Source organism: Olea europaea, unplaced genomic scaffold (assembly GCF_002742605.1).
Source record: "Olea europaea var. sylvestris unplaced genomic scaffold, O_europaea_v1 scaffold1761, whole genome shotgun sequence".
Taxonomy (NCBI): domain Eukaryota; kingdom Viridiplantae; phylum Streptophyta; class Magnoliopsida; order Lamiales; family Oleaceae; genus Olea; species Olea europaea.
Genome location: NW_019235333.1, coordinates 7166 through 20019, shown reverse-complemented (window position 1 = coordinate 20019; position 12854 = coordinate 7166). Strand labels below are relative to the sequence as shown.

General features: G+C 33.2%; 1 protein-coding gene across 1 annotated transcript; it reads left to right on the top strand.

Annotated features, from left to right (window-relative positions):
• Nucleotides 1–340: 340 nt before the first annotated feature.
• Nucleotides 341–12854, top strand: LOC111378048 (the record flags this gene model as incomplete). The annotated part of the gene is made up of 8 exons (XM_023001209.1): nucleotides 341–373; nucleotides 1156–1197; nucleotides 1334–1393; nucleotides 8981–9061; nucleotides 10196–10265; nucleotides 10378–10466; nucleotides 11161–11203; nucleotides 12832–12854. Coding segments are annotated over exons 1-8 (441 nt in total), but the record flags the coding sequence as incomplete, so codon positions are not given.

The window sequence follows — 12854 nt, the reverse complement described above, 5'->3', positions numbered from 1 at the left end:
CTATAAAAGAGATGGTGATCCCAAGAAAAATGAACAATGCTACACATATCGAATTTTTTTACAGAATATTTTATTTACTACTCACAACAGAGGTGGGGACCACATGTCGGCATTTTTAAATTTACGCGGGCCCCCATGCATTGTGAGTGGGGGGACACCTTTCGGTAGATATGGAATAATCCAAGAAAAATTAACTTCTATCCGTTAAGGTGGATGAAAGAGATTAAATTGGCCGCATACCAGGTATTGCACTCAATGGGTGGTGATGAACTTCTTTAAAATTGGATTTGATGAAAGCTTCCCTAGAAGCGTATCCTTCAATTGTTGAATATATTCAGCAATGGTGGATCTAGGTGGTGGCCAGCTAGGGCAGGTTCAAGTCCATGCTAACTCAAACTCTTGAATTCGCCCCCGACATTCAGTCCTTACGCCTGATCCTAGTGCTACCAATAGTTTGATCATGATGAAATTGCATGGACACAAAATTGCTAAATATATACTCCTTAAGAGCTGAGTTTACGAATATCCTTGCTACTTGGTCATTCTAAATAATGACAATATAATGCGAGGTTACAGAAATAATGAATAAGAAGTGGCAAGTGTTGCATGTTCGTTGAAAATGTTAACTCCTCGCATAGAGAATCCAACAAATACTGAAATAAGAAGATTGGAAACATATAGATGATCAAAATGTTTATGGTCTGCATAGAAACTATGAAGACTTTTGATTCCTTGCATGTGGCCATCGTTGCCTATTATTAGAGCTTTTCAAGTAATATGAAATATCCTGTGGTTGTTCTTTTTAAGGAAACTAATTAACAAAATGGTAAGAGTTATAGAATTTGTCTTTTAAATAAATTTAATCCTAGAACCATTTTCTGTTTTTAAACAAGTGTGTTAATTGTTGCTTGATGGTAGGTTGAAGGTCCAGTGAATTTTGTTATTTAAGCATATAATATGCGAGGTATTCTTGAAAAGCTTGTCAATAATGTAATCCAATTTTTATTTCCATGAACTCTTTTGCTATAACTTCTAGTGGCACTTTTAGGAATACTTATGGATTGCATTTAATTATTTTTGTTTAACGACACATTTTATTTTTTATTTTTATTTTTTTCAATTGTAATTTGCACGTTTTAATGAAATACATTGTAGGCTGCTGTGTTAGTTTTAACTTTAGGTTTCACTGACCTAGGGGTAACTAGATTTTTTAGTCTTACATGTGTTTGAAGTCAATATCCATCATACTTAGCTGCCAAGTGCATGTCATTGGCTAAAAGTAAAATTTATGCGTTTCTTAAATTATGTTAAGACTTGATTTCTGTTTTCCATTTTACGGGCTGGAACATGGGAGGAGAAGAGTTTGAATAAATGGGCAACTGATAGGATTAAGGTTTGAATGCCTACTATTAAATATCTTCTTCAATATTGTTTATCGTGCTCTAATGCATAGTATATGAACAATTTTTCTCTTTTACTTTTGTTTCCAGTCATATAAACACTCCTATTGTTGGTGCTGGGAAATAGTAGTTTAAATGTTTCGGGTGTTAATATGCTGGCATCTTTCAGTCACTCATTCAAATGCTTTTGTTTGTATCACTAGTTGGGCATTTAGTTGCCACCAACCACCAAAAAAAAAACACACACACACACACACTCACAACAGCAAAGACCATATAATGAATTGAAGTAGAACAGTTGAGTAGTAAACTTAATTTTTGGACTAAAAATATGGGCTTAAGGACTTTGCCCATAGACCCCAAATCAATTAAAAGGCTCAACATGCCTAACATTTTTAGAAACATTATCTAAAAAAATCTATATAAATATCTACTAGGAAAATCTGTAACGCCCCAATTTTTTTCATTAAGCATAAACACGGGAACGTTACGAAAACTCATTTTTCTTTAATAAAAAAAAAATGCGGAACTATATAAAATTCTTCAATAAACAAATAATTGTAACGTTTAAATTAAAATTATTGAAAGCGTATCTAACCATAAACATAAACTCCTAAGTAATTCAAATAATGCGTTCTAAATTAAATAAACAAATTGCTAAATTTAAAATGGCAAACTTATTTCTTTTTCTCTATTCTTTATCCACTTGGCAGTCCGCATCACCAATTCTCCACTGTTCAAATCGACCCGAACTAATCTGAAAAATTAATGTAAGAGTGAGTATTAAAAATACCCAGTAAGATACGTGCAAATTTCCATACACAGGTATATAACAAATAAATAATACACTTCATACCGCTCTTCTCTTATGGAGTATATCGGTGACCAAGCGACACACCCATCTTAGGTCCTCTTAATTTTCATGTAGAAATTTCATATCTCTTTCTCTAGAACCCGAAGGTCCACTAGCATTCCATGTATATTTAATCGCATATAAGAGCATAAGGAAACGTAAACACTTTGCACATAAATGTATCTTACCTCGTTGAATCTACAGTATGTTGAAAATCGTTCCTCCGCTTTGAAAGTATGTGATTAAAATACTCGATGTATGAAATTCTATTTCTAATGCTGTTTTCTGTCTTCCTTTTTCTCTCCTTTCTCTCTCTTTTATCTTTCTCTTTCTCTATTTCACGTGTGAATTTTTGGTGTGGTAAAATGTGGGATTCTAGCCTACTATTTATAGGTGTAGACTATAGTAGAAGATATGTCTTATCCTAACCAAAAGATTTTTACTTGATTTGTACTAGGCCTTTTTGTTGTTATCAAAAAGAAAATAGAGAATTGGTTTGTTATCCAATGCATGCCAACGTGAAGAAACATGATAGCTAAATGAGACATCAACTTTTCAAACTCTAATATGATTACATCAAAGATATCTTCTATCATAAATTCTGAAATAGGCAGCTAGCTTTTGACTTTGTTTAATATATTCATTCTTTGTACACATACATGGCTGTTTTGAAAAATCATCTAAATTCAAATGAGTTTGAGACTATCTATAATACTATATTTACAAATAGAAAAGTTATTTGCCATCACTTATCTATTATAATATAGTTTATCTTCCAAAATAAATGCTTCGAAATAATTAAAATTCTATCTTATTTTAATAAATATTATGTTTAAACAAAAGGTAGTCTAATTAGTCAGCACTGCCTAGAATATTTAATTAAAGGGAATTATATTAATTCTTAATTATATTTAATCTTGTCTCATTATTCCATGCCGACTTTTCCCGTAAAATGCCTCAATCCAGTATAATCTACAGTTATTTTTCCCTTATCTAAACATCACGTGGAGTCTATCAACTCATAAAGTCAAGTAATTAAATAATACTAAAATAATCAATCCCTAAAATCAAGGAAACCTACCCTTCTTTTTCTCCAAAATCAAAGCAAATAATTATTAAAATAAACCTACTTCTTTTTATTCATAACCATTTCTATACGTACACACCATACAAAATCAAGACAATTCCATGTACAAGTGTCAACATCACATCTTCCTTCCAAGTTTTAATTGAATTTGAAAATCAATTTCTTCAAATCGAAATTTCTTGGGGCTGGGTTATCCAAATCGACTATTTCTCGAGCCTAAAATTCATAATTAAATACTGGCTATCCAACGAGTATAATATTAATATACTTATTTTTACTCTATCGAAATTTAATTTTGACTCAAAGTATAAGAATTTAAAATATATTACCTCTTAGTCCCTCAACTTTTGAAATAATATAATATAGATATTAAATAAATTTTTATCAAAAATTTTGGGATGTTACAAAATCCATGTAAATATCTAAGTAAAATATGTGGTGATAAATGTGGCAATGTATCAAGAACAATATGTGACCTTATAAAGTTCATCAGAGTATTCTAGGAAAATATCTTGTCCAATATGTAGTCTAAAAGTCTTATGTAAATATGTGGTCTAGGATTCTCTAGAAAATATTTGGACTAAAAGTTTCATGTAAATACTATATAAAGGGGTAGTGTCCTCCATTTTGTAACAAGCCAAAAAAGTGTGTAAGTCTTGAAGTTGAAAAATATAAGTTTCATTTTGTTCACTTCCTTCTTCCTATTAGTTTTGTCCTCCTAAAAAGCCTTAGCCAATCAAAGTTAGTAAACCCCTCTTTTCTTCTACAAACTGGTATCAGAGCCCTAAGGTTCTTGTAAAAAAATGGCAAGTGGGATGATTCATTGTCAAGTTCTCTAACTCAACAAGGATAACTACGACAATTGGAGTATAAGGATGAAAGCGTTGCTCGGGTCGCAAGATGTATGGGAGATCATAGAAGAAGGCTACACGGAGCCACAAGACGAGGTCGCTCTATTCCAAGCATAAAGGGATAGTTTGAAGGATGTAAGGAAGAAGGACAAGAAAGCGCTCACCCTCATCTATCAAGTGTTAGATGAATGCATGTTCGAGAAAGTAGCTTGTGCTACTACAAGTAAGGAAGCATGGGAGATCTTGCAAAACTCCCACAAAGGAGTTGAGAAGGTAAAAAAGTTTCGACTCCAAACACTTCGAGGTGAGTTTAAATCTTTACATATGAAAGAATCGGAATCAATTTCTGATTACTTCTCTAGAGTATTGGCTATTGTGAATCAATTAAAGGGGAATGGAGAAAATTTGAACGACACTTGAGTAATTGAAAAGATACTTAGGTCTTTAGATTCTAAATTTGACTACATAGTTGTAGCCATTGAGGAATTTAAAGATCTAGATAGTATGAGTATCGATCAACTCACAGGATCTTTACAAGCCCATGAGGAAAGACTAAAGAAGAAGGTGAAACAAGAGTCATTAAAGTAAGCTCTTCAAACAAAGCTCACTTTGAACGAGAGTGAAGGAAGGTTCGGCAGCAGAAGAAGTCAAAGAGGAAGAGGACGAGGCCAAGATCAAGGAAGAAGTGCATTCTACAAGGAGGAAAGAAGACAAATCTCATTTTCCACCAGAGGTCATGGAAGAGGAAAAGGTATGAGAAAAAATGAAGGGTCAAGGTATGACAAATCTCAAATTAAATGTTACAATTGTCAAAAAATTGGTCATTATGCTTCAGAATGTAGAAATATTACTAACCAAGTTGAGGAGAAAGCCAACGAAGATTGTCGGGAAAGTGAAGTGGATCATGCGCTACTGTTGGCTTACAAAGGTGAAGAGAGCGGAGAAAAAGACAGGATAAAGCAACCATATGTGTGGAAGAAAAAACATGTTTGTGGAGCTTGATGAATCAGTAAGCGGAAACATTACCTTTGGAGATAAATCCAAGATCCCAGTGAAGGGAAAAGGTAAAATCTTGATCCGCTTAAAAATGGTACGCATCAATTTATCTCAAGTGTCTATTATGTGCCCAATATGAAGAGTAACATTTTAAATTTGGGACAACTCTTAAAGAAGGGCTATGATATTAATTTGAAAGATCATAGTCTTTCAATAAGAGATCAAAGGGAAAATTTGATTGCCAATGTCCCTATGACAAGAAATAGAATGTTTGCGTGAAGCATTCAAAATGATGTTGTCAAATGCTTAAAAGCTTGTTTTAAAGATTCATCTTAGTTTTGACACTTGAGATTTGGATATTTTAATTTTGGAGGTTTAAAGTTGTTGAGTAAGAAGAAGATGGTGAAAGATTTGCCTTCAATAAATCATGCGGATCAATTATGTGAATGATGCTTACTTAGAAAGCATTCGAGAAAATTTTTTCCAAAAGAAGCATTTACAAGAGCTAAGAAGCTGCTAGAATTTGTACACTCGGATGTTTGTGGGCCAATCAATCCAAGCTCTCTCGGTAAGAGCAATTACTTTGTTCTTTTTATTGATGACTTTAGTAGAAAAACTTGGGTCTATTTTCTCAAACAAAAATTGAAAATTTTTGAAACTTTCAAAATGTTTAAAGCTCTTGTTGAAAAAGAAGTAGCTATAGCATAAAAGCCATGAGATCAGAGGAGGAGAATTCACCTCCGAAGAGTTTGAGAAATATTGTGAGGAAAATGAAATTCGTGGTCCATTGACAGTTCCATACTCTCCACAACAAAATGGAGTAGCAGAAAGAAAGAATAGATCCGTTCTTAACATGGCCCGCTGTATGCTTAAAAGTAAGAGATTGCCTAAAGAAATTTGGGTCGAAGCTGTTAATTGCGTCGTGTATTTGTCTAATCGATTGCCTTCTAATAGTGTATAGAATAAGACACCACAAGAAGCATGGAGTGAAAGAAAGTCCAACATCTCTCACCTACGAGTATTTGGGAGCATTGTATATGCTCATGTACCATATCAAAAGAGGTCCAAGTTAGATGATAAAAGTGAAAAGTATGTTTTCATCGGTTATGACTCTCGCTCCAAAGGCTACAAGTTGTATAGTCTATAAGGAGAAGATCATCATAAGTAGAGATGTCGAGTTTGATGAAGAAAGAGTTTGGGATTGGGGTGTCCAAGAAGAAGACTATGACTTCTTACCATTCTTTGAGGAAGAAGAACAAGAGAATAGAGAGCAGCAAGAGCTTACCAGTCCACCTCTATTACATACTCATGGAGATACTTCCCCATCATCTTCACAAGGAGAAAGCTCAAACGAAAGGATACCACGGATGAGGAGCCTACAAGAGCTATATTAGGTAACAAAAAATCAAAATGATCTCACACTCTTTTGTCTTTTTGTCGATTATGAGCCAATAGGGTATGAAGAAGCAGCGCATAATAAAAGCTGGAGAGATGCCATGGATGAAGAGATTAAGGCTATTGAGAAAAATGACACGTGGGAACTGACGACCCTTCCAAAAGGAAAGATTGTAATTGGAGTTAAGTGGGTGTACAAGGCAAAGAAAAATGCTAAAGGAGAAGTGGAGAGATATAAAGCAGGATTGGTTGCTAAAGGATAAAACCAACAGTCGGGAATCGATTATGAAGAGGTATTTGCTCCTGTTGCTTGTTTAGAAACCATAAGATTAATTATCTCTTTTGCAGTGCAAAATAAATGGAAGATATTTCAAATGGACGTGAAATCAACTTTTCTAAATGGTTATCTTGAAGAAAAAATCTATGTGGAGCAACCAACTGGCTATAAGATAAAAGGACATGAAGGTAAAGTCTTAAAACTAAAAAAAGCTTTATATGAGTTAAAACAGGCTCCAAGGGCATGAAATAGTAGAATTTACAAATATTTTCTAGAAAATAATTTCGCAAAATGCCCTCACGAGTATGCCCTTTATACAAAGGTAAATGAAAAATGAGATATTTTGCTTCTTTTTTTTTTTTTTTTTTTTTTTTTTTTTTTTATGTAGATGATCTTATATTCGCATGAAATAATCAAAGTATGATCACTGAGTTTAAGAAGGTCATGGCTCAAAAATTCAAGATGACGGATATCGGCCTCATGGTTTACTATCTTGAGATTGAGGTAAAGCAAATGGAGAATTGTATCTTTATCTCACAAGTAGGATATGCGAAAGAAATTCTAAAGAAATTTAATATAGAGGATTGCAAGCTTGTATGCACCCCCATCGAATGCGGAACCAAGTTGTCGAAGAATGATGAAGGTGAAAAAGTAAACCCAACACCTTTTAAGAGTCTTGTTGGAAGTCTAAGATACTTGACGTGCATAAGATCAGATATCTTTTTTGGAGTTGGGCTCATCAGTCGCTATATGGAGACACCTACCATGACCCATATAAAAGCTACAAAGAGAATTCTTTGCTACATCAAAGGTACACTTGTTGGATATAGTGACAGCGATTGAAGTAGAGACAGTGATGATAGAAAGAGTACAACTGTGTATGTGTTTTACTTGGGCGACATAGCTTTCACTTGGAGCTCAAAGAAGGAATCGATCGTAGCACTATCTACACGTGAAGCTAAATATGTTGCAGCTACATTAAGTGTCTGTCATGCGATTTTGGCTTAGAAACTTGTTGAAGACGCTTGGAGTATCACAAGAAGAGCTAATCGAAATCCATGTTGATAACAAATCGGCATTAGCATTGGCAAAGAATCCAGTATTTCACGATAGAAACAAGCACATTGATACAAGATATCACTTCATAAGAAAAAGTATTGCAAAGAAAGAAGTGCAACTGAAATATGTAACCTCCCAGGAGCAGATCGTCGACATTCTCACTAAGCCACTCAAGCATAACATGTTCCGCAAGTTAAGAACTATACTTGGAGTAGTAAAATCAAGTTTAAGGGGGGATGTTGAGTAGTAAACTTGATTTTTTGACTAAAATATAGGTTTAAGGACTTTACACATAAGCCTCAAATCAATTAAAAGGCCCAACATGCCTAGCATTTCTAGAAACATTATCTAAAAAAATCTATATAAATATCTACTAGAAAAATTCATGTAAATATCTAAGTAAAATATGTGGTGATAAATGTGGCAATGTGTTAACAAGAATATGTGATCTTATAAAGTCTATCTAGAGTATTCTAGGAATATATCTTGTCCAATATGTGGTCTAAAAGTCTTATATAAATATGTGGTCTAGGATTCTCTAAAAAATGTGTGGACTAGAAGTTTCATGTAAATACTATATAAAGGGGTAGTGTCCTCCATTTTGTAATAAGCAAAAAAAGTGTGTAAGTCTTGAAGTTGAGAAATACAAGTTCCTTTTGTTCATTTCCTTCTTCCTATTAGTTTTGTCCTCCTAAAAGCCTTAGTCAATCCAAGTTAGTAAACCCCTCTTTCCTCCAACAAGAACAAGTGAAGATGAGAAATTTGATTACTATGAGAACATTGTGACTTACCAAAGCCTGATTTATATAATTTTGGACAAGCTAAGTAGAGAAGATAACTTTTCAAATTGGAAAATGAACCCATGCACAATGGAGTTCTGTGAGAGATTCTACAATCAAGAAACACTACCACAAAGCCGAAACCTAAAAATGGTGCTGGATTGTATGAATTCTCCATACCAATCAATTATTCTAACTTGTTCATATTTGCCAGCTAGAGTGCATGTACAAACATACCTCGTAATATATATATTAGAATTGAACTTTAGGGTTCAAAATGCAGGAGTTGCTTGTGTCTATGGGGTCCCTGGAGTTCTCTGGTGGCCAAGCTGAAGTATCAGAAGTGACTAAATGCTCTGGAGATGTGAGTGCTTGTAAAATTGTAATATGCCTGAAAAAATTTCTTTCCTTTTAAGCCTCTGAAGATTAATTTCCAAGTGAGATGTTTGCTGACCACATTTCATGTATATCGTTGACATTGATGAACCTGCATAAACTGACAAACAATAATATCTCATAATTTCTGTTGTGTTAATATTTTAGGAAGTTTCTCATTACTGCTATTCTGACATCAACTACTTGGTCCACTTCACTAGTTTATGAAATGAATTAACTCTAAATTTTCCTTAATTTTAGGAAATGACTTCACTAGTTTATGAAATGAATTAACTCTAAATTTTCCTTAATTTTAGGAAATGACATTTGAGAAACGAAGGCATGTATGGTGGAGAGAGTAGTAGTGCGTGACTTTCCATGGACTCAATCTTGGCTATTTTATATAGTAATAATGATTTTGTGCATTAATTTGCAAAATCTTCCTCAACCTTGTCCGATGTCTTGAAGGTTCCTTTGTATTGCTTCTCATAGTTCAGTAATTATCCACTTCATAAAATGTTTTGATCAAAGGTATTATAAATTGGTGTGCTGTGACTCACATGAGTTGATGTTCACTGTAATATCTTATATATTTTCTGCCAAATCAATGCATGTGTGGCGAAGCTTAAATTGATAATTTAAACTAGTTAAAGATGCTTTTTATCTACATATTTCGTAAGATCCATAACTAATACTTTTATATCTAAACATTCCATAAGACCAACAACTTATAATTGCTTAAAAGCACTCCCAAGCATGCTCTCAATTAGGTGAAGATGCTCATAATTGAAAACACACTCATTTATTTGTTAGAACTAAGGAAAACCTAGAAGGATGAGTTTTTTGTTTATTTTCTCCAATAACATTGAAAGAGAGAGAGAGAGAGAGAGAGAGAGAGAGAGAGAGAGAGAGAGAGAGAGGAATCTGCTCGAGGAAAATTTCTTTATTGTATTAACCTTGTTGTTTAATATAAGCTAGACTCCTGAATATTCAGCACACTTACTCTGGAGAGTCCGAATATATACTGTTGCTTTCTCTCGAACCATAGTATTATTGGATACTTTTAGGTTATGAACTCAATTACCATTCCTTGCTTCAACAATAATTTTTGAAAGACTTTCAGACATTCTTGGTCACTGTACAAAACAAAAACCGAGTTGGCTATACCTATGAGCTGACATTAAAAGTGAAAGGTAAACTCTTTTCTTTTTCATCATTGTGGAATAATCTTTATTTACTTTGTTTCTTTTTTCCATATTTATGTTTTGCACCTAAACTACCAAATGAGAAATTAATGGACATCAGGAGAATGGCTTGTTGGAGGGGGGAAGAAGAAGGTCAAAGGCCACATAAATGTATTCGAGTTCTCCTTGGGCGAACTGGATGATTTGCAGGTATATTGCATATAAAATGCCTGAACCTGTCGAAGTAAAATTAACAACTTGACTGGCTTGTTTGCGTGTGCTTAAAAATTAAGATATCTAAGTCCCCTTTTTGTTAAGCCAACATGTTTGAAAACTCACTCATTAGCAAAATCAATGAGATAGTTTACTGAAGTGCACTCTATAGGCCAAGTTTTTTTTTCACTGTTTCCAAGATCGGTTGAAAATTTTCCGATCTCTAAGATAGGTAATATGATAAATGTAATGGTCAAGTGAAAAAAAAATTGAGACAATAAGGCTTATTCAACAGGGTTTTTGAAAAGTCAAAAATTACTTGCAAGACTAAAAAAGCTGCTTTTAAACATGTTATTAATAATTTTCTATAAGTGCTTTGTTTGTAAGTACTTTGTTTGGCTAGGCTAGAAGATTTTTTAAAGAAAACTAGTCTCATGTAGATTCCTCATAAAGCTTTTTTATAAGAAGTCGAAGAAAAAGTTAAAGCTCCGCCAAACGAGCCCTAAGTAGGATGGAAGTACTTAAATCCTCCTTTTATCTTTAAAAGTAATTTCTTCTTTTATCAAGCCAACGGGTTGGTTGTTTGTGTTTGTAAGATTGTTTGACCACTTATAAGCTGGGTCCAACTTAAAGAAATGTCTCAAGAAACCTGATTATGACATGATTTTGGCCACATTCTTTTGCTTCGCAGATTGACGTAAAATTAGGTGAAGATAAAGATCTCTCACAACAAGATACATACCTTCCTCTTGCAAAGAGTTGTCCTTGCTAGTGGGGCAAATTAACACTTCTTTGCCACTTCCCATAGTAGATATTTCTATTTTTCATGGTTTCTTCCACATGGACATTTCTGCTTTAATGTTTCATCAGCTTATTGATCAAACATGATAATGGCCAGAAATCTACATAGTAGAGTCATTATAAAAGTTGCCTTACGCGAGGCAAAACGGAGATCTCTTGAGTTGACAAGCAAAGAGCTGAACTAAAGTTAGGACATGTTTGACAAGACTTTTGAAAAGTTAAAAGATGTTTCTGAGGCTAGTAATTTGTTTGAGAGAGAGAGAGAGTTATGAAAGGAAAATTTGATTTATTTTTTTCTTTATTTTTATTTTTTTTGGGAGAAAATAGGGGAAAGTTAAGGGTTCATAGAATGTATTTGAAAATGATTTTGGGGCATGATTTTTAAAATATGATTCCCAAACAAGCTTTAAGAAATTGCTTTTGGGTTTGTTTAGATAATTTTTTAAAAATGTTATTCGGTTTGAAGTGCTTTTAAAGAAAGTTAGTTCAAGTTGACTTCTTTAGGAATCTCTTCAACAAAAAGCAAAAGTAAGGAGTTATCACATACATGTTAGCCAACAATAACACTTGTTGACCCAATTTGGCATCATCTAATATAATCACTTTTGCCTTTAGGGTTTCAAAAATTTTAAGATGTAGTTTGAGTTCGATCCTAATTTATTCAATGAAACTCTGGCGCTATAAGAGTATGATTAACGGTCTAAAATTTTTTAGACGATTAACACTAAAATTCATTGATTGAATTATTTAGGATGACTAATTTTGGATAAAATATAAATAATAATCTTCACAATATTTTACTTCTCAAATTAAAATTAACGTAATTGACCTAAGAAAATCTTGCTGATAATTGATTTCTAGTAACCTTTCATAGTAGAATAATTTTAACATATTTTTTTTGTTTCCAACCAATTAATAAGAAACGAGAATATTAGGATGAAACAATTTTATTATATGTAGCCAATATAATGACCTGAAAGAATAATTCAATAGGAAAACAATAAAATCAGAATTTCATGAAACAGAATTGTATCTAAATTTATAGAAAATCAATGATCTTTACAAGTATTACATGTCAAATTAGTTGTTGCTGTTGTTGGTGGTGATAGTGGTTGTGTGTGAAGGGGTTTCCTGGTGGCTCTGCCGTAGAATGAGACAAATTCTCCATTTCACAAAGTATACAATTTTAGATTGGTGGTAATTAAGAAAACTGAAATCAAAGGTTAAAACATGGCTAATATAGAAACCCTATGTGATCCAACTCCATTAATACCTAAGAAAGAGTTACTATCTGAAAATAAGAACTTAAATTGGAGGAAAGTTTAGCTTGGCAAGATACCTTAGCCATATATAGCATATCATATTTATAGCATTTACAAGTAACTGATTATACAAAAAATAAGGAACTAACAAAGAGAAAATAACTTAAGGACTCTTGGAAGTGTAAACCTTCTATGTAACGCCCCGAATTCTAATAACCCGAAACGTTACGAAACATGAATATACCTTGAAATAAACAGTTTTAATATAACGAGAAATTCTGTAAAAGATCGAATAACATTTAATCAAAAGATAAATTTAAAT